Genomic DNA, 24,756 nt, shown 5'->3' with positions numbered 1-24,756 from the left:
TCAAACAAACGCTATACTACTATAACTTAAACATGAACCCATTTTTATAAATGAAAGTCAATGTCAAAATTCTCCCTTTTGAAAATAACTAACATAAAGGTGAGATTCTCTATCCAGTCAGATGTCTTTCAATACCAGAGATAAACAAATATACAAGGTGTGATAACTGTCAATTTGTATACTTTGATACACCTTCAAAGCGGTAGACTGCTGCAACCCTAGTCTAGATAAAACCTTTGAGCAAAATCACTTTTCTTGTGCTATTTTTTTATGCCTTTTACAAGAATTTTAAGCTTTGAACTGTGAGCCAAGTGTGGCAGTTTCCTTCACAAACATGGTAAAAAGTTGTAACTTGAAAAGAAGTGTTCTATAAATTGCAAAAAAAAAATAGTAGATTTAGAAAATTAGTTAAAAAAGAAAAGCTAGGAAAAAATGAAAAAAGAAAAAAAGCTAAGGAAAACACCGTATTTGAAGTTATCATAATTACATGTTTAAAATTATGTTACAGAGTTATTATATTTTTAAAGCATTTTTTAGGCCATTTCCTTGTATTTTTTTATTTATTCTTTTAAAATAGAGTTTTTTAAACCAATTTTCAGGTAATTTTCTTGTACTTTTTACTAATTTGTTGCATTTTTTAAAAATCCTTTCATTTCTCATTGCCTTCTTCCCATGTTTTTGGAAGAAATCAGGCCAACTTGCTCAGGTTTCAAGGGAGAGTAGGTATTGTCATGCAAGGCATTTATGGTTGCTTTGTGTGTATGTGTGTGTTTAACAACTCAATAGTTATAGACATAGTGTGTGGGTGTGGCCAAGTCAAACATAAAAAGCCAATAAAGGTGTTTCACTGATCCAGGAAACACTGATGTCACAAGAAAGTTTGATTTGTGTCTGACTGTAGAAGCCTGCAGAGCTGAGAGCGTGCAGCAGGCTTTAAGTGTTTTGCATCACTTTTCCTGTTTGTGAGTTCAGGTGCAATGTGACAGCAAACTCAGTCGGGGTCAATTATGTCTCCTCAGGGCTGCCTTGAAGTCTCGCCGCCTGTTTTCAGTTGAAAATTGAAAAGATTCCTCTTTGTGTTTAAGAACATTGAATGGAATTGCACAACATTTGTCAATTAACGTTTTTTTCTATCATCACAGGATTTAACATTCATGTTTTTTTCCACTCACCTGGTCAGACAGGCAGGTCGGAAATTTACTCGTCTGAAGTCAAGTTTTACTTGCCACTATGCCCCATAAAAACAGTTTTATTAGCACTTATCCAGTAACAGCAAAGTCTAAAGTTAATTGTGGTGTTTAATCTTTATTTAAGTTAATGAATAAAAAAAAAAAAATAGCCCAGTTTTATCTGCCGTGCTTTCGTGCTGTGCTGTAGGACAGAGCTCAACCGGATGTGAGCTGTAGGGGACTCGTTAATAACAGTTAGGTAAAATGATCGTTCCTTCTGTCGCTGCATTTGTGACAGGTGCAGCAGCAGGATCACAAACAGTAAAGTGACATTCGTCCACTGCAAAAGAAAATAATAATCCCAATGCACAAATTGAAAACCGAAATACCTACCCAGTGAATGAATACTCGAATAGCTGAATATTTGGGTCCATACTTGTAAGTCCGGATTTAGTCGGACTAACACAACAATTCGATGTTTGCTAACATCATGTAAATGTACTGACTCTTACAACAGCCTTGATGATTATTAACATCCCCGTCTTTACACTCCAGGCATCCTGGTGGCAAAATCTCTGTTTAGAGCCTTGAAACAAGCTCAACAAGTTCAGTTTTGAATTAGGATACTGAGAAATTGTTTTGACACCTGTCCAGGGTGTACCCCGCCTTCCGCCTGATGACAGCTGGGATTGGCTCCAGCCCCCCGCGACCCTTACGAGGACAAGCGGTTACAGAAAATGACTGACTGACTGAGAAATTGTTTTGTCACAATTTCATCCAGATTTAGGGATGAACTGAGGATGAATGTAAACCAGCACACTCCAATGGCCTCTCCGTACGGCCAGCCCCAGCCTGGCTACGGCCAGCCCGGCTACGCTCCGCTGGACGGGGGATACCCCGCGCCCTACGCGCCCTACAACGGCCCCGCTTCAGCATACCAGCAAGGGGCTCCACCGCAAGGTAAAGAGCAGCTTCTGTACGAGTTTGTGTGAGTGAGTGAGCTGAGAGTGAGACACCAGGTCAGAGTGATGCTCTTCAGGCGCTCATAGCTCACAGAGCCGTAACCTTGGAGCGTCCTACCTATCTGCTTCCTGCCATGTGATTGTTCATGTATGTGTGAGAACAGCACTGTGCCTTTGCATACTAATCTGACTGCCCTCTCATTTCTTCACGTTGCTTGAAGCACTTCCCTACATCTCTCTGTATTTGCCCTCTTTCCCCTCTTTTCTTGTATTTCAGGTTATTCTCCTTTCACAAGCTTTCCCTCTAAGGCTGTGGCTGCCAACCCAGTCTCTGACCTCTCCTCTCCTCTTGACTTAGGTAACTGCCTCCTCTCTTTTTCATACTCATTTCACACTCCACACGCTCTGCAATCATCGAATCCTCTGTGTACCGACCGGCATTATTCTTCCTGCCGTGTTCTTTTCTCAGCGTACAATGGAAGAAGATCTTGTGAGTCTAACACCAGGGATGGTTAAGCATAGCAGCCAAGCAGTTAGTACATTTTTATTTCCAAAAAGAAGTGCGAGATGTTCCAAATTCAATCTCTGCACCTGCTGGTCTTATTTATTTTCTGTTTGCTCACATGGCATTTGTACACACACATTTTGTTGTTGTTTCCAGTAGGGAAGGCAGTGTGTTTTATTTTGCTTTTTTCCTCTGTATGGACGTCACTTTTTTAATAGTAAACTACACTGAACTCACTTTCTCATAACTGCAGCTTTAAAACAGTAAAAACAAAAACCTGACAGTTGCTTTGTTATCAGGTTCCCCAGGGATCCTTAAAGAAATCTTAAAATACATTAAGTTATGAATCTAAAAATAAGGTCTTAATTAGTAATAAAATGTCTTAAATCAATCTCTTAAAAGTCTTAAAAAATGCAGACATTGGGACAAGGATTTTATTAATTTCCTTCTCCCAACTTTGCATCATGAAATCTCAAAATAATTGGTAATATCGATTTTTAAAAAATAATTTTCAGAATTTAACGTTAGGCAGGTCAGAATAGAGGAACCAACAACAGCTTCTCTTATATTTAACAGCATATGTTCATTGTTTTCCACTCAATTTTTTAGCGTTTGAAGTGAATCATCTAACTTTTTAATTTGACCAAAAAAATGTTTTATGTTGAAGTCAATATTAGAGCAAAATTGTCCCCAATAAGTAATTGATGCTTGTTATGGTTTTTCCCCTTCAGTTTTGGATATTATAAAATTGGTCTTATATTTTACTTTGAGTGGCAATAAAAAGTCTAAAAAAAATCTTAAATCTAACTCGCCTTAAGCTGAAGGGACCCTGTGCTAAAGCACCGTTCTAAAACTGTCCGCTGTCTGCTGTTTATTTCCGGCCTTCATCAGAACAGCAGTCCCATGAATTTAACCTCTCAGCACGCAGTCTTAGCTACCCTGGTTTCCGTATGCAGTCTGCGCTCCTCCTGATCCCCGAGGCAAAATCTGGGAACGTAATCAGTTAATTCTAAAAATGCATTTGGGCACCACGGTGGCCTATAGCCGTGTTTAGCTCGCTGCGCTAATCTCGTCACATTTGAAAGATTGGTATCAAAGTGAATTCAGGATTAAGTGTCGCGGAGATGTTGATGCTTTTTGCAGGTGTGTGTTTGTGTGTAATGTTTTGTCCTCATGTTTCAGGTCCTGCCAGGGGTCCTCCCGCCTCTGCAGCCCCTCCAGTCTCAGCACCTCAACCATATAATCAGTACAGTCAAGGGGACATGCAGAATGGCCCCCCACCAATGACGCAGGCACCACCCAGGTAATTACATGTTGCATGATTGCTATGCCCTTAACTGCATTTAGACCTTGGGTTTTATTAAACATTGTTTTTTTTTATCATCAAAATGAACCCCAAACTCTAACTTTTAATGCAGATTAGGATTATTTTTTCTCTGTGCTTAAATATTTAATTTCCTACTTGAGGTTAGCTTGGAGCAGCTTGTTTTTCAAATTGTGCAGGTTTCACTTCATAAATTCAGCTCATTCATCAGATTACACAATCCATTTAACGCTTTAATATTATAAGGAGAAGAAGGAAATGAGCAACAAAAAAAGAAATGTGAAAAGATACAAGTAAGTTCCTGAAAATGAGTTAAAAATATAAATAAATAAGCGAATAAATATAAATATAAAAAAAGGAAATGACCTGGAAAAAGTGCTTTAAAATGATAAAAAAAATCAATAACATATTTTTAAATATGTACTTTTGATAATTAGCTATAAATATATTTTTTTCTCTATACATTTTCCCTCTAGGGATAGAGAGGAATTACCTCTATAAATGTGTATATATGATGGTTTTTTTTGGAAAATCCTGCATGATAATTTTTTCAGTGCATGTACACACACTCAAAGTTTTATGTGTTTGCAGGCCTGCTGTGTCTCAGCCATACAACCCGGGAGCTGTGAGCCTGTCGGGGCCACAGCCCTCTTATCCACAGCATTACGGGGCCCCACCCTCAATGCAGCAGGTCACTAACCAGATGACTGGGATGCACATCACCTCTGGACCACCAACTCCTGCAGGGCCAGGATATGGTGAGTTTGGATGGATTTATAAATTTTAACGTCAGAATAATTATTTGTAACTAAGATTTAGCTTTGTTCTGTAGTGTGTGTGTGTGTTTATTCAGATTGATCTGTTCTTGTTTTTTCTTAATTCTCGTTTTATTTTATCGAGGCAGGGTTCCTGCAGATCCTTAAAAATTCTTAAAAGGCTTTGAATCCATTAATCAAAATATAAGGTCTTTATTGGTATTAAATAGACTTAAACTTTCAAAAATCTAAAATATGCTTAGACATGGGAAGCAGGATTTTCTGATTTTTTTTCTGCCATTGCATTGTAACATGTCAAAATAATTTATTACATGTTTTTCTTCTTTTTTATTTGTAAAATAATTTGATCAATTACTTTTTTTATTAACTCGTCATGATGGGAATCCAGGAAGTGGAATCTCACCTGCAGATTGAGAAACACAAAAATCATCCAGAAAACAGACCAGAAATGCCAGATATTTCCCACTTTTGTTAGTAAACTAAATAGATATCTTTATGATAATATAGTATGTTCAGTGTCTCCTATGTGCTCCACCCTAAAAAGAGTTATTTTTCCAGCATTTGATGTAGATAATCAGACTTTTTTACTGGATAAAAACAGTCATGTTTTTGTTACAGTAAACATTTGGGCAAAATAAAATTGTCCTTGTTCATTTGGGTATGAGAAAATTGGTCTTTAATTCCGTGCGGCATTAAAAAGAGGTGGGTACGATGAATACTGGGGCAGAAACTGAGAATATGTTTCCTTTTTTTTGGATAAAATTGAAAAAGGGGGTAAGATTTGACCTCTCCTACTCCTTTTCGGACATGAAATAACTACATGTGTACTGAAAGTGTCCAGTGCGCATTCTGCTGATGTTTTTCTTGCTTATTCTTTTTATTTTCCCATTTTATTCAGCATGTATAAAATATTGATCTTACTAATAACTGATAATAGAGTTTATGTCACCTGGAGATAATGACACGGTCTGTCCCTCTGTCTCCTCAGCTCCTCCTCACAGCTCGCAGCCTCCTGCCAGCACCGCGTACTCAGCCGCACCTCCACCCTCTTACACCCAAGCCCCTCCCCCTGCGTCCTCAGCCCCGACCCAGCCACCACCTCCCAGTGGCCCCGCAGCCTCTCAGCAATACTACGGAGGCCCACCGCCTCCTTCTCAACAGCCATTCAACGCTCCCGCTCCCCCTACCTCTCAACAGCAGTTCACCTCTCCTGCGCCGCCACCTCCTTCCGCTCAGCAAACCTACCCCCCCTCCTCCTTCTCGGGTCCCGCGCCTCCACCTAGCCAAGCTCCCGCTCCCCCAGTGTCCCAGCCACAGCTGTCCTTCCCGCCAACCCAGCCTCCCTTCTCCTCTGCACCTCCACCCGTCGGCCAGCCCGCTTTCGTCCCCGGCCCGCCTCCCCCAGCCCAGGGCTCCTTCCCACCTAGAGCGCCCCCTCCTTCCTCTCAGCCAGGGTCTTTTCCTCCTCCTGGTCCTCCTCCAACCTCAATGGCCTCTGGTCAGTACCCAGGCCCCATGCCCCCCCAACAACAGCCGCCTCCATCCCAGCCATCCCCCTACCACTCAGGCCCCCCTCCTCCCAGATCTCAGATGCCTCCCACCTCCATGGCGCAGAGCAACCACCTGCCTCCAGGTCCACCGGGCCCTCTAGGTCCTCCTGGGCCCATGCAGCAGCCTCCACCTCAGCCTGGCATGCAGGGAGGATACCCTCCTCAGCAAAATGGTGAGGACACGGCCGTTAAGCGGACATGGACAGATTTATGTTGTTAACTTCTAGGATTGACTGATGATTATCTACCAAAAAAGTCAAATAATGATTTAATTCAAGTTCAAAGTGTTTTAGTGACAGTGGAGGCAGAATCAATAGACAAAACAAAAATTGTTTCTTAAACAAAACAATAACAAAAGACAGCCTTTGGTGACATCGTGAAGTTGCGATGAAAGTCTGTCTAACGTGACTGAGAAAAACATCATCTTTACAGGCGAGGAAACGTATGAGAGTGTTATTCACGTAACCTTTAGTCAATAGCCACTTAGTCAGTCACATTAACTTGCTAATTTACCATTAGCATCAGATATAGCATCAGAATAGCTGATGTTATGTGGTGAATTCAGTCACATTGTGACGTGAACTTTCAAAACAATCAAACTGAAAATAATCTTTTGCATGTTAAAAGTTGTGCTGTTAAAACATTGCCGTATATATAAGTATTCTTCCTCTTCTTCTGGTTAATGGCGGATGGTAACTGGTGTTTAAGGTGCATTACTGCCCCCCTCTACAAGAGTGTGTGTGATTCAGTTACATGGAGGTTTTATCGAACATTTATTATATCGCTATCGAGGAAAGTTATATTGAGGCAATTATTTTCAAAGTTTTATCGTCCAGCTCTATTATCTCCATAACTTAGCCATTTCCTTGTTGTCTCTTCAGGTGCATTTGGGCAGGTGAGAGGCCCTCAGCCTGGCTATGCAGGCCCGTATCCCGGGCAACCAAACTATGGAGCCCCCGCTCCAGCACCGGCTCCCGCTCCCCCCGCACAGAAAAGACTTGACCCAGATGCCATTCCTAGCCCGGTGAGCAAACGCGCACACACACACACACACACTTTTAAACTAAAATCTTTGGTCCTTTTTGATCTTCACACCATGTTTTGAGATAAAGTAGCAGGGAGGAAAATGGCTCTGAAGTATTTGTTAGTGTGAAAGTAACATGTACACGCGAGTCCACTTTATTTAGTTTTATAAAGACTATACTAAGCTGTCTCGCACTGATGATGCAGTGGTGTTGTTGTACTGCGCTGCAGTATATAAGGTGTTAGAGGTGTTTCTCGTACCACCCCCCCACCTTTAAGATTTTTACCTCTGTAATAAAGATCAAATTGAATTTTCACTTTTCCGACAATGCCAACAAAAATTGGACATTATAAACGTAGAATTTATGGCTGAGCTGTTGTATTGAATTGCATCTGTGATTCTGCATGTATCACACAGGGCTGGGCGGTAAATTATTCTCAGCCAAAAACACACCAAGCATTGAAGTGCAGCCTGCCATGTAATAACAATGGAAAGCAGCAAAGTGCGGCCAAACAAAAATTTCGGGATAGTTTACCTTTTGGTGGTGGGTTGCGGCCAGTAAATACCTGCAGACCTGTGGCATGTTAAACTATGTTATAGGGCTGCTCAATTATGGCAGAATATCCTAATTATGATCATTTTGTCAATATTGAGATTAGATTACTGAGCACGATTACTAATTGACTTTGGAAAACTAGAAAGGTGAAAACTTACGAAAAAACTTGTTTTTTCAAAAATGGATTTTCTGAAACCTCAAATATAATTCAACAGAAAAACAACCTCGAGATAAATTAAACGTGCCACGGCCTGGCTGAGATTCAGTTTGGGCTTTTAGGAAGAGGCAAAGGCACAACGCTGTGAAAGGAAGCAGTGCATTTTGTGACACAAGACAAAACGAGAACATCATTGCAAAACAGAATGCGGCAGAGAAATCCTTTTATCTCGATTATCTTGTTTTTCTAAATGTTTCAAGCCAAAATCATAGCTGAAAGTAAAGTTTGATGAATTGCCCAAACCTACTGTGTTTAAAAGAAATTCATTTGGCCTGAAACACAAGGTGATGCCTTTCAGCCACAGAAAAATGTGATTATTAATATTTTGTCACTGCTTGGTGTGTTTTCAGCATTACATTGAACTGGATTTCTAATGATAATGAACATGTTATGGTATCATAATGTTCTGTTCTGTCATCTAAATGTGTTATACTAAACAGTATTTTTTTATAACGTTGTCTGTTTTTGTCCGACACAGTAATTTACATCGCAGTCCATTAGGAATTCGATAGTGTCTCTGCTGACTTGTGTGGTGTGGGACAGTGTCTTATAGTCTGTTAATAATGTATTTTTTGTCATAATGCAGTTTTTAACCATCTTTTTTTGCCAAATCTTTATTGAAAAAGAGACATTTTTTAATTTTAATTGGATTTTTACATTAAAATTCAGAGAAAAAAGTGAAACACAAAATATTATTAACTCAATCTGGGACATCACGTTCACTCCTAGATATCAGAGTGTACATTTATGAATTGATTATTGACAGATTATCATGATATTTCCAAGCTTTGGCACAACAGAACAGTGATATTTTCATTGCGTAACCTCCTGTAACTGTCTTTACAATTTATTGCTGCTTAGCATGTGTGTCAAACAGGCTACTGGTTTATTAGTCTATATCTACTTTCGCTTGACTGTCATAGTCCACAGTACCACTAATCTATAATCAATACTACTGATCAGTTTCTGTCTGAATAACAACAATGCTGCCTGCTACTCGGAATAGTCTGCTGAGTTTTCTCTTCTCACACTTTATATTTTCACTCTTTCTATTTATTTATTTTGTCCTGTTTTGCACAATTTGCTGGACAAACTTTTGAATGTAAAGCAAGCGTCTGACATGCCGGCTGTGCAGAAATCAAGACATAGAATAGATCCAGACGCTATCCCCAGCCCAGTAAGTTTCCTGTGTGCCTGCCTTTTCCTCCGCTTCATCCTGTCCTCTCTGCCCGCTCGCACTAACGCACAGCTTCCACCTCCCGCTCTTTTCCTCCCTCACCCTCAGTGATAGTCACACTGTGAACGACGGGCTCCGGTTGGAAATAAGACAAACTTAGACCTGTGCTCTGTCATGTAAATGGGTCACTCATCCCTGCTTATTACCATGTTTCCCAAAAATAGTTCTCATTTAATAGGACTGGTATTATACACTGATACTCCACATGCATTTTTTGTATCTTATTTATTCTAGCAATAATGCCCAAATAGTCACAGTCCAAACAAAAAAACAGAATGAATGACATTGTCTAAAGGAACAGTAGTAGTTTTATATTTTGGAAAAACTGTTTATTTATTCTCTTGCCAAGAATTAGATAAAAAGATACCACTCACATGTCTATGTAAAAAGTTTTATTATTTTATAAGAGTTTCAGGACTTGCACTGTCCTGTAACTCTTCTCTCTTCTCATTTTTGCAGTTGTTTGTATTTTCAGCCTCACAAATTGCTGCTTTTCCACTTGAATTGGTTGAAGTTTGTACTGAACATCTAAGAAAGCCTAATGATAATTAGCAACATGCATCCAAGTTATCAATTATTGGCCGAAGAAAGTCCGAGGTGACATTATATATCCTCGACAGGTCACTAGACTGTCACAAGGAGATAATATGCAACATGTATACATGTAAATAGCTGTTGCTGAATGATTTACACTAACCAAATGATTTTTTTTACCTGAACAAAGAGTTGTTAACTTTAAAATACTCATATTTCCATGTTAATAAAACCCAATTTGAATTCTGTGTAGTGTTAATAAAGTTATATCACATCTAAGAGTTATTTGGTCCTGCTTTAAAAAAAAAAAAAGAGTAACATAGCTCTTGTTAAATGTAGTTTCAGAGCTGAAAAACCCACTTTTTAATATTTTGACTGTATATTTTCCCATTAGGGATTATGTTAATTTTTGTTATCTTTTTTTAAATGGGAAGTGTAAATATGAATTGTAGATATCTACAATAATTAATAAAATATTAAAGATATTACATATCAGCTGATTCATTTTTCTCCACAGTTGGTCAGCCTCGTGTGTGCCGCATACTAGATGAGAAGTCTGACAACCAAAGCTCATTAATTAACACCTTTTATCTTGATTGTTAAATTACTGCAAGAAAACTTTAAAGACAACAAACAGCATTTTTTCTCATCTAAGTCTCTGCATTTCCCAAAATGTTAAACTGTTCATTAGGAAACTTATTTGTGTCTTAAAGACTTAAAAGACAATTTATTTGAAATGCAAGTCATATTAGTCAGGCCTTCTTAGATTACTTATATTCTTAATGACATTGCCCAAAAGATAATCTCCGTTTAAAGCAATCACTTGAGCTTTTATTGACAGATTTATCAGTTTTCCACTCCACTTATCATCACATCCATCATAACTGTGCTACTCATTCCTCCTCACTCGCTGCCATCTCACTGTTTCTGTGTGTTTGATGAGCCCATCTCAGTCCTGACAGCTTGAGAGTACTTTTTAGGGTTTGTCATTCATCAAGCTCAGACAGCGACCACCTCAAACCTCCTCTCTGCATGCTTGCCTGCGATGTTTTGACTTAACCACAATCCCTTGCATTAATGGCATGCCTTATAAATCCTGCGCTTTTTCAAGGAGGTGTCACTCTAGCCATACCTTGATTGGGATTTTTTTTTCATCCACAGATGTTGATGTGTGTTCAGTGTGTGTTTGGTAGCTGCAGATGTGTGTGTGTGTGTGTAGGGGTTGTTTGAGGTCATCTCCTGCATGCGTGTTAAATGTCCCCCTTTAAGACTGTGTGAGACAACGGGACAATGCACTGTGCACTTAACTGTGTGTATTTCTGCTGTTAACATGTGAGACTTAAAGATATTTTTGTTTCCTTCTCTCCTTTTTAGATCCAGGTCATAGAGGATGACAAGGCTAAGACCACCGAGCCATTCACCACAGGGGTCAGAGGTCAGGCCCCACCGCTGGTCACCACCAACTTCCAGGTCAAAGACCAAGGTGAGTTGTACTTCCTGTGAGCACATTCACACCTGACAGCTTCTCGTTTGAAGAAGTATTCAGAATTAACTCCCCAAATCTCACTGAATTATCCTTTAACTCATTTCTTCCCCCCTCTAGAAAAAATGGAAAAGTCCATGTGAGAAATGTATGAAAAATGTAAACATTTTGATATTCATGGCAAATTAATGTGTGTGTGTTCAGGGAATGCCAGTCCCAGGTTTATTCGCTGTACGGCCTACAACATGCCTTGCACAGCCGATATGGCCAAGCAGTCTCAGGTGCCTCTGGCCGCCGTCATCAAGCCCCTCGCCACGCTTCCGCCAGATGAGGTGAGCGACGCCCCCTCCTCTCTTTTTTCTCTCTCTCTCCTGTATTATACATTTTGTAAGCCATATATAGACAGGGCTGCTTCCTTATCTGGACTTGGGATTACATGATAGCATCTAAGCTAAATACTGTGTTAATTTGAAAGCCATTAAAAGCAAAAAAGGAAACGTTTTTGACGTCAAGCAAGATGCAAAATATGCAAGATTTTGTTGACAAATGGTGGAATAAGTTGCGAGTCATGAGAGTTTTGTGTGGAGTATTTATAGCATATTACCTCGAGGTTTGTGACCGAACGTAGAGCTGCTGCCAGGGTGTATGCAGGTGCTAAATTCAATTTTATAAATATGAGGCCTTATGAAAGTTATTAAATACTCAAACAAATCTTTAAACCTAACACTGTTTGGGCGTCAGCGGCTTTGTGGATAGAGCGGGCGCCCCATGTACAGAAGCTGAGTCCTTGCCATAGCAGTCGTGGGTTCGACTCCGGGCTCGTCCCTTTGCTGCATGTCGTCCCCTCTCTCTCCCCCTTTCACACGTACACTCTGTCCTATCAAATAAGGTGAAAAAAGCCAAAATAATATCTTAAAAAAAAAACACTGAACCTAAAACTGTCTTTTTACTTTATACTTGTACTTATCTGTTGGAAAAATTTAGATTAACCTAACTCACTCTAGTAACCATAATTCCCACATAAAAACCCTCCTCTGAACAGGACCACATATATACCTAAGACTTGTGCACTTACCTATAATGATTGAATAAGAAAAATAAGATTTGTCTTTGGACTGTTGAATAAAACAAGACCTTTAAGTACTCCCCTCTTGGCTGTGATAAATTAAAATTGTTTATTGTTTAAGTGTTTAGATCCATAGTTGTGTTATTCTGAACAAGCCTCCTTTGCTTTCCACTCCTCGTTCGTGCAGCTCTATCCTCCACTGGGATTTTGTAACAGTCGGACTGATTTAACCCTTATCCTGATTTAAAAAAAAAAAAAAAAAAGATTAATTTTCAGAGAAATGCCTGCAGTGTTGTTTTTATGACAGGATGTTTGTAATGTCAGTGGGATAATCTGTCTGGAAATCACAGAGGTAGGAGCGGCTGCATGACCTTGTTTCATCACATGTGAAACAGATATCCATCTGGACGAGTTTTACGCTCCATCATTTTGACACTTTATATAAAACAGGGTGTAAGTGTTACTTTACATTATGTCCTTTTTGAGTCATCCCGCTTACATTATGATTTTAGATGAAGTCACCGTTGTAGCTAAGTTGTACGAATCAAGTCTGTCAGCCTCAGATATCCAGATTATTGGAGATTCAACCTTTCAATCAAGTGTTATTTATATTGCACCTTTTCGAACAAATAGAATGCAATTCAAGGTGCTTTACGGTTAGATTAAAGAAATAAAAACAAGAACAACATATGAAACAAGCAAAAATGGATCTTAAAAAAATAGAATATGAATAAAAAACAAAAAAATATTGATTGTAAGACACTACATAAAAGCTAAACTAATAAGATTTTTAGTTTATGTTTAAAAGTATCAATATTTCCAGCTCCTCTCAGATCCTCCGCCGGGCTGCTCCAGCATTTTGGAGCATAATGGAGCAGGCACTGCTAAAAGCAGAATCACCAAATGTTTCAGTTATACTTCATGGAAAAGCAAAAAAAGAAGAGTCAGAAGATCAGAGGGTTCATAAACTGAAAGCATCTCTGAGATGTAGTCTGGTGCGAGGCCGTACGGTGGCTTATGAAATGCTATGTACACTCGCCACCATTGAAAATGAGGATCTCCCTTAATGACTCTCAAGTATAAATAAATGAATAAAAATAAACTAATAAAAGAAAAAAATGCAGAAAAAAAGAAATCAATGCAGAAAAGGCAGCCAATGTAAAGTTTTGAAAAACTGGCGTAATGTGTGTTCTCCTTCTGGTCTGTCTAAAAGAATTTGGGGGTCTTCTCTTAATCCTTTCATTGCATCTCTTTTTAGACGCCTCCGTACCTGGTGGATCACGGCGAAGGCGGTCCAATCCGCTGCAACCGGTGCAAGGCCTACATGTGTCCGTACATGCAGTTCATAGAGGGCGGTCGGCGCTTCCAGTGTGGCTTCTGCAGCTGCGTCACAGAGGGTGAGTTTGTGTTGGCATTCATGTATTCTTTTTTTTATAATTATTATTATTATTACGTTTTAATTAAACTCCGTGTGCCGATATTATCCATTTGTCCGTGTTGCTCGTTTCCTGTAGTGCCTCCACATTACTTCCAGCATCTGGACCACACTGGTAAGAGGGTGGACTGCTACGACAGGCCGGAGCTCTCGCTGGGCAGCTACGAGTTCCTGGCCACGGTTGATTACTGTAAGGTAAGTCCTGGGATTAAAAGGGGTCCTTTCTGCAGGAAACTGACCGTTTGCTGAATGAACTCATATGACCCTGTGAAAACGATTTATAGCGCATGTTTGAAAGTGTATTCAGGGCGTGTCCAACCTCTCATTCTAAGTAAATGGTGCTAATTTGTGATGCATTTAATTCCTGAATAAAAAATAGATGTGTTTTGGGTGTAGCTTGAATTTAACCAATTAGACTGTCATCTCTCTTTTAAAGCCAGCTTTTACTGCTGGCATGTGGCACAGCTGGCATATTATAATTTGTCAGGGACAAGATTTAAGAAGTTCAGTAGGCTCATAGTCGTGCCTCCTCGTGCTTGTTGTGTTTACAAATTTGACCAAATTGACAAAAACTAAAACTCAAGATGTTTCCTGTATATTTTTATGTTATTGTTGTGCAATTATGTAAGTGTACAATATCTTTTCAGGCAGTTTTCAGGGATATTTTGTTTGTTTAGATATTTTGGGGGCTTTTTAGTCTTAGTCTCTTGTAAAAGGGAGAGATAAGGGGATGATATGCAGGTAAGGGCTGCAGGTTGGAGTCAGACTCGTGGCCCCTGCATCAAGGACACAGCCTCAGTGCACGGGGCGCCTGTTCTGCAAAGTGAGCTAATGGGCGCCCCAGTTTTTCTTTCTTTTTTGAGTTTTTTTTTTTTTTAAATTGATTTATTTATTTTAACCATGGAGCCTTGTTCTTAGTGACATTGAGAAAGTAAAAGATGCCATTTTGGACACAGGTTTTCCCTCAGCTTGTAAAGTGCTGCAGCTGTGACACCAACACTAAGACTGAATCAGCAATTACAGTGTTTCTTTTTGTTTGTTTGTTTTTGTTTAAAGAAATTTTAATTTTATTTGATATAATTTCAGGAGAGAGGCCCGTATGTTTTTTCATTGATACACCAAACTGATGCTTCATAACTGATGAGAAATAAAGTTCTTGTCTCTATGCTTGACTTTATGCACATCGTCTCTAACAGAACAACAAGATTCCTCAGCCTCCTGCCTTCATCTTCCTTATCGACGTTTCCTACAACGCTGTGAAGAGCGGCATGGTTAACATCGTCTGCCAGGAGCTGAAGACTCTACTGGACTACCTGCCCAGGTACGCAAACACATGAACACACACGGGAGGGAAGGAAAGGAGCCGGGAAAGAGAGAGGGAGGAGACAAATGAAAACCGGTAAGGAAGAGAAAGGAAAGATGGAAAAGAAAAGGAAAATGCTATAAAGGAGAGGATAGGAGGAAGTAAAGCTTGCAGCAGAGAAGAGAAAGAGGAGGGAAGGAAGGAGAGAGAATCAGAAATGGAAAAGAAGGAAGGAGGGACGGAAAAGTGTGTCAGTTTATACGCTCATGTCATCCTCTGTGCGTCCAGGGAGAACCCAGAGATGGACTCGGTGGTGCGGGTCGGTTTCGTCACCTATAACAAGGTTTTGCACTTCTACAACGTCAAGTCGAGCCTGGCCCAGCCTCAGATGCTGGTGGTGTCGGATGTATCAGACATGTTTGTGCCCCTGCTCGACGGCTTCCTGGTCAACGTCAGTGAGAGCCGGCTAGTTATCGAGAGGTGAGAAGACACAAACCAGACACACACACAAACACACACACATTAATATGTATATAAGAGGTGTGTACAAACAGACAAATTGGTCTGATAAACTGATTGGCTGTTTGTGTTTTCCAGTTTGCTGGACCAGATCCCAGAGATGTTTGCAGACACCAGGGAGACCGAGACGGTCTTTGGACCCGTCATCCAGGCAGGACTGGAGGCACTCAAGGTAACCACATATTACCGTTACAAGTCTGGGAAGTCTTTCCAGGTCTTGATACACTTGTTGTGAAGTTCTCTGTGTATTTAAATGGCAAACAGTGTTTTTGTTTACATCCAGTGTTACTCACAAAGACACATTTTGTGCATCCTTCAGGTGGCGCTGGGCGACGTGGCCTAAAATGAAATCCGATTTATGATTTTAATTGATTTTTTTTTCTTCTTAAAAATAAAACTACAAAACTCAAAACAAGTTTTGCCCAGTTTTTACTCAAAACAATGAGTTACTGTCCCTGTTAAATGGTGGTTAATCTCATCCTCTGCTCAGGATGTAAGAAGCTCCCGAAATCTCTTTGTTTTCCTAATTTGCGGAGATTTCCGGATGCCGTTCTTCTTCGAGTTAGCTGCTAGGCAAGACGACATAACAGCGCAATTTTTCTGACTTGAACAGAACGTGTAAAAGGGGCTGCTGTATTTACTGGTTCAATGTCACCACCTGTAGATCAGTGGAAAAGTGAAGACAAACATTTTCAGCCACGTGCTTTTTTTGTTTGTTTGTTTGTTTTTCAGAAATTCAAAGAAAATATTGTTGGGTATAATTTAAAGGTTTTTTTTCTGTTGTTGTTTGGGGAGCATTTAACCTTTACTTGAAAGCTGACAGGATTAAGCCAAAGGGGATGATAAAGGTCCAAATCCAAAATTAATTTAATGTAATGTAATTGAATGCTTTTACTGTAATTTAATGCTTTTACTCACAACATTTTCCAGGAACCATTTTAGGAATTTCAGTTCCTGATGTTTAAAGTTTGCAAAACATTTTGATTTGGAAAGGGCTATGTTATGTTTCTTGTAAATACACCTGAGGTGACAAGTTTACATTTGCTGAGATATAATTTGCATCTGTCAGCAGCCAAAATCATCAAGTGAACCCTCAAATCAGAATCAGAATTTCTTTATTTGCCATTGCACTAAAAATACAAAAAAATTGGAGCACTGCTCAAGTGAGGCGTTTATTTCAACACACAGTAAAAAACGCATCCACACCATAAACATCACAATAAGACAAACACATTTACACAACAACAAATAAAGATACAGTGACATGGTTCGTGTAGATGATGCGGTGCGACCTGCATAATTAGAGTTTAGCTTCATTTAAAGCAATTATTGCAGTTGGAAAGAATTCATTCCTCAGTATGCTAGTCCTTGTTTTCAGACATCTGTAGCGTCTGACTGTTGCCACCCTGAGTGTCCCCGGTGACAACTGTCCTGAGAGATTTTTGTGGCTCTAGAGAGGATTTCTAAGTTTGCAATTTCCTCTAGGGAGGGAAGAGCAGAGCTGATTTTTTGGGCTGTGTTGATCACTCTCTGTAAGACTCTGAAACCACAAATCTGCAGAAATGACTCAGGCTTGATCTCCGTCATGGCGCCATCTCTGTACTGCTGATAAGCCTGCCCTGATGTGTTTAATGTTTCTGTGGGGTTTTTTTCTCAGGCTGCAGACTGCTCAGGGAAGCTGTTTGTGTTCCACACATCTCTGCCCATCGCAGAGGCTCCTGGAAAACTCAAGAACAGAGAAGACAAGAAGCTGATTGGGACAGATAAGGAGAAGGTAAATGTCAGTGTAGCACGTAAATGTATTGTGTTTTTACATTGTAGTCTGTTGTATGTAGCATCTTTATATATATCTGTCATATATTTGGGACAAAAAAGACTCCACACTGACTCCCCGTCCTCTCCTGTCGCCCTCAGTCTCTGTTTCAGCCCCAGGTGAGTTTCTACAACAACCTGGCGAAGGAGTGTGTAGCACAGGGCTGTTGCGTGGATCTCTTCCTGTTCCCCAACCAGTATGTGGACGTTGCCACGTTAGGGGTGGTTCCTGTCTCCACTGGAGGTTCTGTCTACAAATACACCTACTTCCAGGTGAGAGAAAATCTTGCTGTCTTTCTCTCTGTGTCATTCTGATCTTGGACGTGGATTATATTTAGGCAGAGTTTGATGATGCACTGTAGCACCTGTAGCCGTTTCGCTTCAGTGTTATTTGCACGCAACATGTAACTTTAATTTATAACCTGTGATGTTGTTTCTATCCCAGGCTCAGTCGGACAAGGAGCGATTCCTCAACGACCTTAGACGAGATGTTCAGAAACTCGTAGGCTTTGATGCCGTCATGAGGGTGCGAACCAGCACAGGTGAGGCTCTCATACTTTAAAAAAAAAAAAAAAAAGAAACGCACAAAAAAACTGAGATAACTGACTTGACAATGCGCTCCTCTCAGGTATCCGAGCGACAGACTTCTTCGGCTCCTTCTTCATGAGCAACACGACAGATGTGGAGCTTGCAGGCCTGGACTGTGACAAGGCCATCACGGTCGAGTTCAAACACGATGACAAACTCAGCGAGGAGTCGGGGGCTCTCATGCAGGTGTGCATGTTTTTGTGTGCAAAGAAATCCTTTTAGGAGAAGGAAACACATTTTAATTTATAGCTTCCAAATCAGCTATTTGAGGATGACCTTAGCTCTGAATATTTCCAAAACACCAGTGAGTCAGATTACTTCAGGTAACCTAATCTGACGTCGCTGACATCAAATCAATCAGTCTGTTAACGAGGCATCCGAATAATTTTATATTAGACGGCTGTAATAACAACTCGCAAGTAGAGTTGGGTAAATTTCGGATTTTAACAGTCTGTTCTTGTGTACAAACTTAAACTGGTTTGATTTGATGCAAACTGGCTGAGCCTGTATTTGCGTTGTGACCAGGGCTCCCGCGGATCCTTGAAAAGTCTTAAAAGGCATTAAATTCATTCATCTTAAAATAAGGCTTTTATTGGTATTAAATTGACTTAAATAGTATTTCAAAAGTCTTAAAAAAATGCTCAGGAAGTCAGATTTTATTAATCTTTTTTTCCTGAAAATAATTTAATAAATTCATGTTCTTAAAATCATGGAAATCATGATTCAACTCGTGGAATCTCACATGCAGTTGTGAAAAACAAAATTGCCCAGAAAACTGTGCAGAAATGCCAGATATTTCCCACTTTTATCGGTAAACCAAATAGATAGTTTTATGATACTATATGTTCATTGGCATCATTGTGTTCCACTCTAAAAATGATTTTTTTTTCAACATTTAACATAGATTATCTTGCTTTTTCTTATCAAAAGTCATGTTTAATTCTACAATAAATGTTAGGGGAAAATGACATTGTCCTCCTTCAGTAAATACTCACCAGTCATTTTTGAAGGTTCTGCCTTCATTGCAGTTTTAACCTGGAAAGCCTGATGCACAGCTGCATTTAGTAAAGCTGAAAAAACTGCCAACTCTGCCCGAGCCAGTTCATTTGTAAGAAATGCATGTTTTTTGTTTACCTCTAGTGCGCCGTGCTGTACACCAGCTGCAGCGGCCAAAGGCGTCTCCGCATCCACAACATGGCGGTCAACTGCTGCTCGCAGCTGGCTGACCTCTACCGCAACTGTGAGACCGACACAATCATCAACTTCTTCTCCAAATACGGTGAGGACGAGCTTACACAGCAGAATATCTGCTTCACTGCTGTTCAGTGTCTCTGAGCGGAGGAGCGACAACCATACGAATGTACACATCTAGCGTTTTACTCTAAGAGTCAGAATAAGGTGTGAGTGGAGAAATGAAAAACATTTTCTAAAAATACTGTCAAGCACAGCGGCTTCAGTGGAGCTGCAGCTGCTCTTTGTGAATGTTTGCAGCTTTAAGTTAGAAGCAGGGCGTCAATCACTCAGCATCCACGTGATAATGTGACGGTTAGCTGCAGATGTCTGTTGATTTTATGAAAAGCTGTTTGTAATTGGTTCCCTTTCAGGATTATACGCCTTATTTTCTTGTTTTTGTGTGTTGCAGCTTACCGAGGCCTCCTGAACAACCCCACTAAGGCGGTGAGAGACACTCTGGTCAACCAGTGCGCTCAGATTTTGGCCTGCTACCGAAAGAACTGTGCAAGCCCCTCATCAGCTGGTCAGGTACTGAAAACCCTCAGCTCACTGTGTATATATATATCAGATTTCTCATGCACCGTCACTGAGAGGAATACCAGGTGTTTAAGTCTCCCTCCAGGCATATTTTATAAAGGACCTATTCATCATTTTCAAGCTCAAACTAGAACCTGTTTACATGCTTTTAGAGTCAAAAAAGCACTTTATGTACTTCGCAGTGTTGCTGCTGGAACACTTGTGTTCGCCCTCTGTCAGAGACGCTCTGTTTTAGTCTCTTTAAGCCCCCCTCCTGAAAAAAGGCCAGTCTGCTCTGATTGGTCAGCATTTCTCGTCTTTCCTATCTCAGCATCTCTGCGTCGTCATCGCAGCCGGGGAAGGACTGTAACAGAGAATAGCGGCATATATGTATTAGTGACGCACCTAATCGAGATGCCCAGCAAAAATTTTGCTCTCAAATTTTAGGTAAATGCACGGACGTCACCTCCTTCAGCAGAGGAATGTGAAAACGGCTCTTTAGTGACAAACTTTGCAAAGATACAACCATTCACTACGCTTACATGATGTTAGAAAAAGTCAGATTTTTATGTTATACAGACTATAGCTGGAAAAACACGTGTACCTGCCGTGGAAGAGTTGGACATACTTCCGTCAATAAATCAGTTCAATAGTCCAATTAAATGGCCTGATCAAGCTGTAACCGTAGCTCGACTAAACTGTGCATGCAAACGTACTGATTATAGTCAAGGTCACACATTTTAGGGGACAGAAACAGAAAAAAACACTTTTTTTTGTTTGAGTGGAAGAGGACTTTAAAACAAACATTACATAAAGTAAAGTGGCCGATGTGGAAATAGAAAAAGACCAACAAACTACACTGCAGTGCACCACAACCAAAACAAGCAGTGCAGAGTTATTTATATGGCTGTTATGCAACATTAGCAGGATCAGGATCCCGTTTTGCATTGCGCTAAATGTCAGAGATTTATTAAAAAGTAAACAGCACAATTGATTCACTTCAATGTGTTCAAGTTCTGAAGCTCTGCATTCACACATATTTACACATCATCACATTTATAACCGTACCTGCGTGTGTTTTCCAGCTGATCCTTCCAGAGTGTATGAAGCTGCTGCCGGTCTATCTCAACTGTGTGCTGAAGAGCGACGTGCTGCTGCCGGGAGCAGACGTGTCGCTGGACGACCGGGCGTACCTGAGGCAGCTGATCAGCTGCATGGACGTCACGGAGAGCCACGTCTTCTTCTACCCCCGCCTGCTGCCACTGGTGAGCGCACACAAACAGCATCACAGAGGTCTCCTCTCATCACCTCAACTGTTGGATGGTGCAGCATCTCAGTTATGAAAAAAGAGAGTTCATCTTCCTGAATTATTTGGCCCAGTACCAATTTCCACCGAAGTCACAGTCAACAGATGTGCACAGATTTCGTTTATGTAATTATTTCCTCTAATATGATGCCTGGAGAATGTCACTTGTGAAGCTTCTGGAGGGTTTTTAGGCAGTTCTTTAGCCGCCGTCATTCAAAGTCGGAGGTCAGAATTTACCATTTGAAATTTCCGACTTCAAAGCGTTCCAGGCACACAACACCAAACGTAAATGTATTTTTTTTACACTTGGTGAATTTATGTGCAGAGCAGGTCTTAATGTTTGATAGTAGATGTATGTATTTTAATTTGATACATGCAAATATACTTTATGTTGCCTTTTAGTAATTTCTTACCATTTACAAAGCGCGCCTCTGTGGACGCTGCCATTGTTGTGTGACGTCAGACCGCTGAGGTCAGGTTGAACTCCGACTTTGAGTGGCATTGAATATAAATGGTGAAAGGTTACTGTGACTTCATAAAACATATTTTTGATGAAGTGATTACATTTTATATCCAAAAGGTCAAAAGTCAGCTAAACTGTGACACCAGTACGATCTGCAAAAACATGTTTCTGGCCATTATTCAGCATCATAATTCGGAGACAAAAGGGGAAACATTTTGGCTGGATACTGAATCGGGGACACTAATCTTGGGCGTCCTCCTTCAAACTACTGGTTGTAGAGATCTCCTGCGCTGCCGGGGGAAGATGTGTGTGAAGCATCCATGTTTTCACAGACGTGGAGGTAAACTGTGAGAGAAAGTTGGCCCTGTTTTCTACGGGCAGAGGCATTTCTGTGATCATCAAAGGGCCAGGGCTCACAACTGATCTAAAGTTTCATAAAAGCGTTAAAAGTGTTTGCCGCTGTCTTACTCGTCATGATTACAGCCTGCGTGTTATTAATAAAACTGTTTGTCAAAACCAGATGAAAATAAATCTGCATATTAATGCTCTGACAGAACAAAGAAGCAGACAGAGGGCTGTTTTTGATGATGATGCTTTTGAACGTCCTCCATCACAGCGACACTGTGTGTGATTCTCACGTGCAAAGTCTGCAGCGTTGTGGACTGAATCAGCTCTGCCGTGTGTCCGAGTACAGTCTGAGACTGGGCCCGCGCTCACGTCTCTACACCTTATTTTGATCCCCTACAATAGTGTCGTCGCGAGGTAAAAGCTGCAAGCTTTTGCACACTCTAGTGTTAAAACTGTGAATAAGAAAAGACCATCATAAGGATTTTTTTATTAGTCTGAAGCTGAAAATACACTTTATTAGTTCAGATTATTCAATTTAGATTATTTCTAGACATCACCATATAAGAAAACCATTTTAGATTATTAATTTTACTTTTAATATATTTCATTGTTATTTTTCTTATGTACATTTACACATTATAGCGTTATGTATCATTTATGTTTTCGTACAGAGCCTCTAAAGTCCTGAAAGTTGATGTTTCTCTTGAAAATCTTCTAAAGAAAGTGGGAAAGATTTTAAGTTTTATCTCTGCAAAGAGGCGTTGTGTTACACAAACCCTTCGTTGTATTTGTTTAACTTCTCACACGGATGTTGAGTGTGGTGTTTTAAAAGCTCCTCAGCTGCCTTGTGATACATTTTCAGATTGTGCTTTAAGTTTGTGTTCATCTTTGCCGTTTAAACAGGAGTGATGTTCGCAGGGGAGTAAAAAGAAGCACTTGTGCAGCCAAGTGTTTGTCCAGTAGATGGCAGCGCTAACACATTCATCTATTATCGTTTCCTCTAGGTGAAGTTGGAAAGCGGGTCGCTGCCGGTGGCGGTGAGGGACTCGGAGGAAAGGCTGTCTAAAGGCGGAGTTTACCTCCTGGAGACGGGACTCCACCTCTTCCTGTGGGTGGGAGCCAGCGCTCAGCAGGAGCTGCTGCTCAACATCTTCGGCACGCCGAGCTTCAGCCAGATCGACCCGAGCTTGGTGAGAGGAACCAGATCCGCCTCCGTGTTGTGCTTGTAGACCGTAGCTGACTGACCGACCCTCTGCCTGCAGGTCAATGTGTTTACGAGGGACGGCCGTCCAAATAATAAGTCAAACAACAAGTCGCAGCTGTTCTTTAGTATACCACACTTTATTCCTCAGATGTTTTCTGCTTTTTTCCCTCCGTCACCTTTAATAGTCCTAATATCAGTACTGCTTTATATATTTTTGCAGCATTATTTGTAACTTTTTTTTTATAATCTGTGGGTGTGACTGCTCTTCGTTTCAGTCAAGTCTGCCAGTGCTGGATAACCCCTTATCTCAGAGACTCAGAGAGATCATCGAATCCTCCAGAGCGCAGCGATCACGATACATGAAGGTACTTTTTCTCTTTTCCGCATTATGTCTGCGGTGACTTAAAGTCCAAACACTTTGTGTCCCCCTTTTGTTATTTCTCTGTCCTGTTCATTTAAAAAATAAAAATAAAAAATCCTTGAAGTAAATATATGGCCAACTTGTAATAATAATAATAATAATAATAATAATAATAATAATAATAACTTTATTTATATAGCACCTTTAAAAACACCGTTTACAAAGTGCTTTGACAAACAAAACAAAGCAAAAGCTATAAAGCCACTAATAAGTGATTGATGGCGGTTCATGTTTTTCTTTTTTTCTGTTCTACATTTTTGGGTTATTGTAAAAATGGTCTTTAATTTTAATTTGAGTGGCGATAAAAACTCTTAAAAAGTATTAAATCTGACTTGCCTTAAGCTGTAGGGAGCCTGGTTTGGCTGTTAGTTAAGTACAAATAAGGAATTTGTAGATGTCTTGGATGAACATTGTTTACTATGCTAAGTTTTAGAAACAAAATGATGAGTCAGCAGAAGTAAAAATATTTTTTTTGCAGCCCAGCTTGACAGTTTTTGTTCCTTCTTGTACCGACACATAAAGTTTTGACAGCCGGTCCTCGTCACACGTCTCTCTCTTCCTCTTCGCAGCTGATGGTGGTGAAACAGGAAGACAGAGCCGAGCTGATATTCAGGCACTTCCTGGTCGAGGACAAGAGCGCCAGCGGGGGAGCGTCATACGTGGACTTCTTGTGTCACATGCACAAGGAGATCCGCCAGCTTCTCAGCTAGGCGCACAGATACACACCTTCACCTGTGTAACCCGAACACCGCCCCCGCCCCCTGGTTCACCCTTCCTTGTGAAAGAAAGCGCTTTATCTCTTTTTCTTTTCTTTTTTTTTTAACCTAATATACTAAAGCTCTCCTTGCTGTCTGTCAGCTGAGAGACCGGCTGGCAGATTTCGTTGTGTGTGCGTGTGTTAGTGCGAGCGTGTGCGTGAGAGAGTCTGATGTTAATAGAGCTTTACTCTGCCTCAAATCTACTGCTCCGACACAGCTGGAGCAAAATAACTGACGAGGGAGGGTAATGTACATACACAAGTGAACAATTATGTATGCAACAGACTGCGTGAGTGACGGAGGCGGCTGGTGTTGACTGTAGTCGGTGAACTGTCTGTATTACTAGCACTGAAAGGCTGTTTTGGGTGCATTAATGACCCTCAGATAGCAAAACACTTTTTATATGATTGAATCCCAATAGAGTGAAGGACATCTACCTACATTAGA

The 24,756-nt window shown here is 40.5% G+C and overlaps 1 protein-coding gene across 2 annotated transcripts in view; it reads left to right on the top strand.

Annotated features, from left to right (window-relative positions):
- Positions 1-24,756, top strand: part of sec24c (SEC24 homolog C, COPII coat complex component) — a 30,411-nt gene that overhangs the window by 2,929 nt on the left and 2,726 nt on the right. The window contains exons 2-24 of one of the 2 annotated variants that reach the window (XM_042507299.1): positions 1,951-2,129; positions 2,409-2,489; positions 3,819-3,939; positions 4,552-4,718; positions 5,725-6,459; positions 7,168-7,310; positions 11,229-11,337; positions 11,542-11,669; positions 13,662-13,800; positions 13,918-14,033; positions 15,035-15,159; positions 15,430-15,621; positions 15,739-15,832; positions 17,318-17,434; positions 17,575-17,745; positions 17,918-18,014; positions 18,101-18,246; positions 19,201-19,339; positions 19,703-19,821; positions 20,895-21,074; positions 22,931-23,116; positions 23,406-23,495; positions 24,121-24,756. The exon at positions 24,121-24,756 is cut by the window's right edge and continues 2,726 nt beyond it. In XM_042507299.1, the coding sequence (XP_042363233.1) occupies positions 1,970-2,129; positions 2,409-2,489; positions 3,819-3,939; positions 4,552-4,718; positions 5,725-6,459; positions 7,168-7,310; positions 11,229-11,337; positions 11,542-11,669; positions 13,662-13,800; positions 13,918-14,033; positions 15,035-15,159; positions 15,430-15,621; positions 15,739-15,832; positions 17,318-17,434; positions 17,575-17,745; positions 17,918-18,014; positions 18,101-18,246; positions 19,201-19,339; positions 19,703-19,821; positions 20,895-21,074; positions 22,931-23,116; positions 23,406-23,495; positions 24,121-24,261 (3,696 nt within the window). In that variant the 5' untranslated portion in view covers positions 1,951-1,969 and the 3' untranslated portion in view covers positions 24,262-24,756. The remainder of the gene's footprint in view (positions 1-1,950; positions 2,130-2,408; positions 2,490-3,818; positions 3,940-4,551; positions 4,719-5,724; positions 6,460-7,167; positions 7,311-11,228; positions 11,338-11,541; positions 11,670-13,661; positions 13,801-13,917; positions 14,034-15,034; positions 15,160-15,429; positions 15,622-15,738; positions 15,833-17,317; positions 17,435-17,574; positions 17,746-17,917; positions 18,015-18,100; positions 18,247-19,200; positions 19,340-19,702; positions 19,822-20,894; positions 21,075-22,930; positions 23,117-23,405; positions 23,496-24,120) is intronic. The other variant, XM_042507300.1, reaches the window with a different exon arrangement.

Source organism: Plectropomus leopardus, chromosome 19 (genome assembly GCF_008729295.1).
Source record: "Plectropomus leopardus isolate mb chromosome 19, YSFRI_Pleo_2.0, whole genome shotgun sequence".
In the NCBI taxonomy this organism is placed as follows: Eukaryota; Metazoa; Chordata; class Actinopteri; order Perciformes; family Serranidae; genus Plectropomus; species Plectropomus leopardus.
This window is presented reverse-complemented; position numbering and strand designations above follow the sequence as displayed.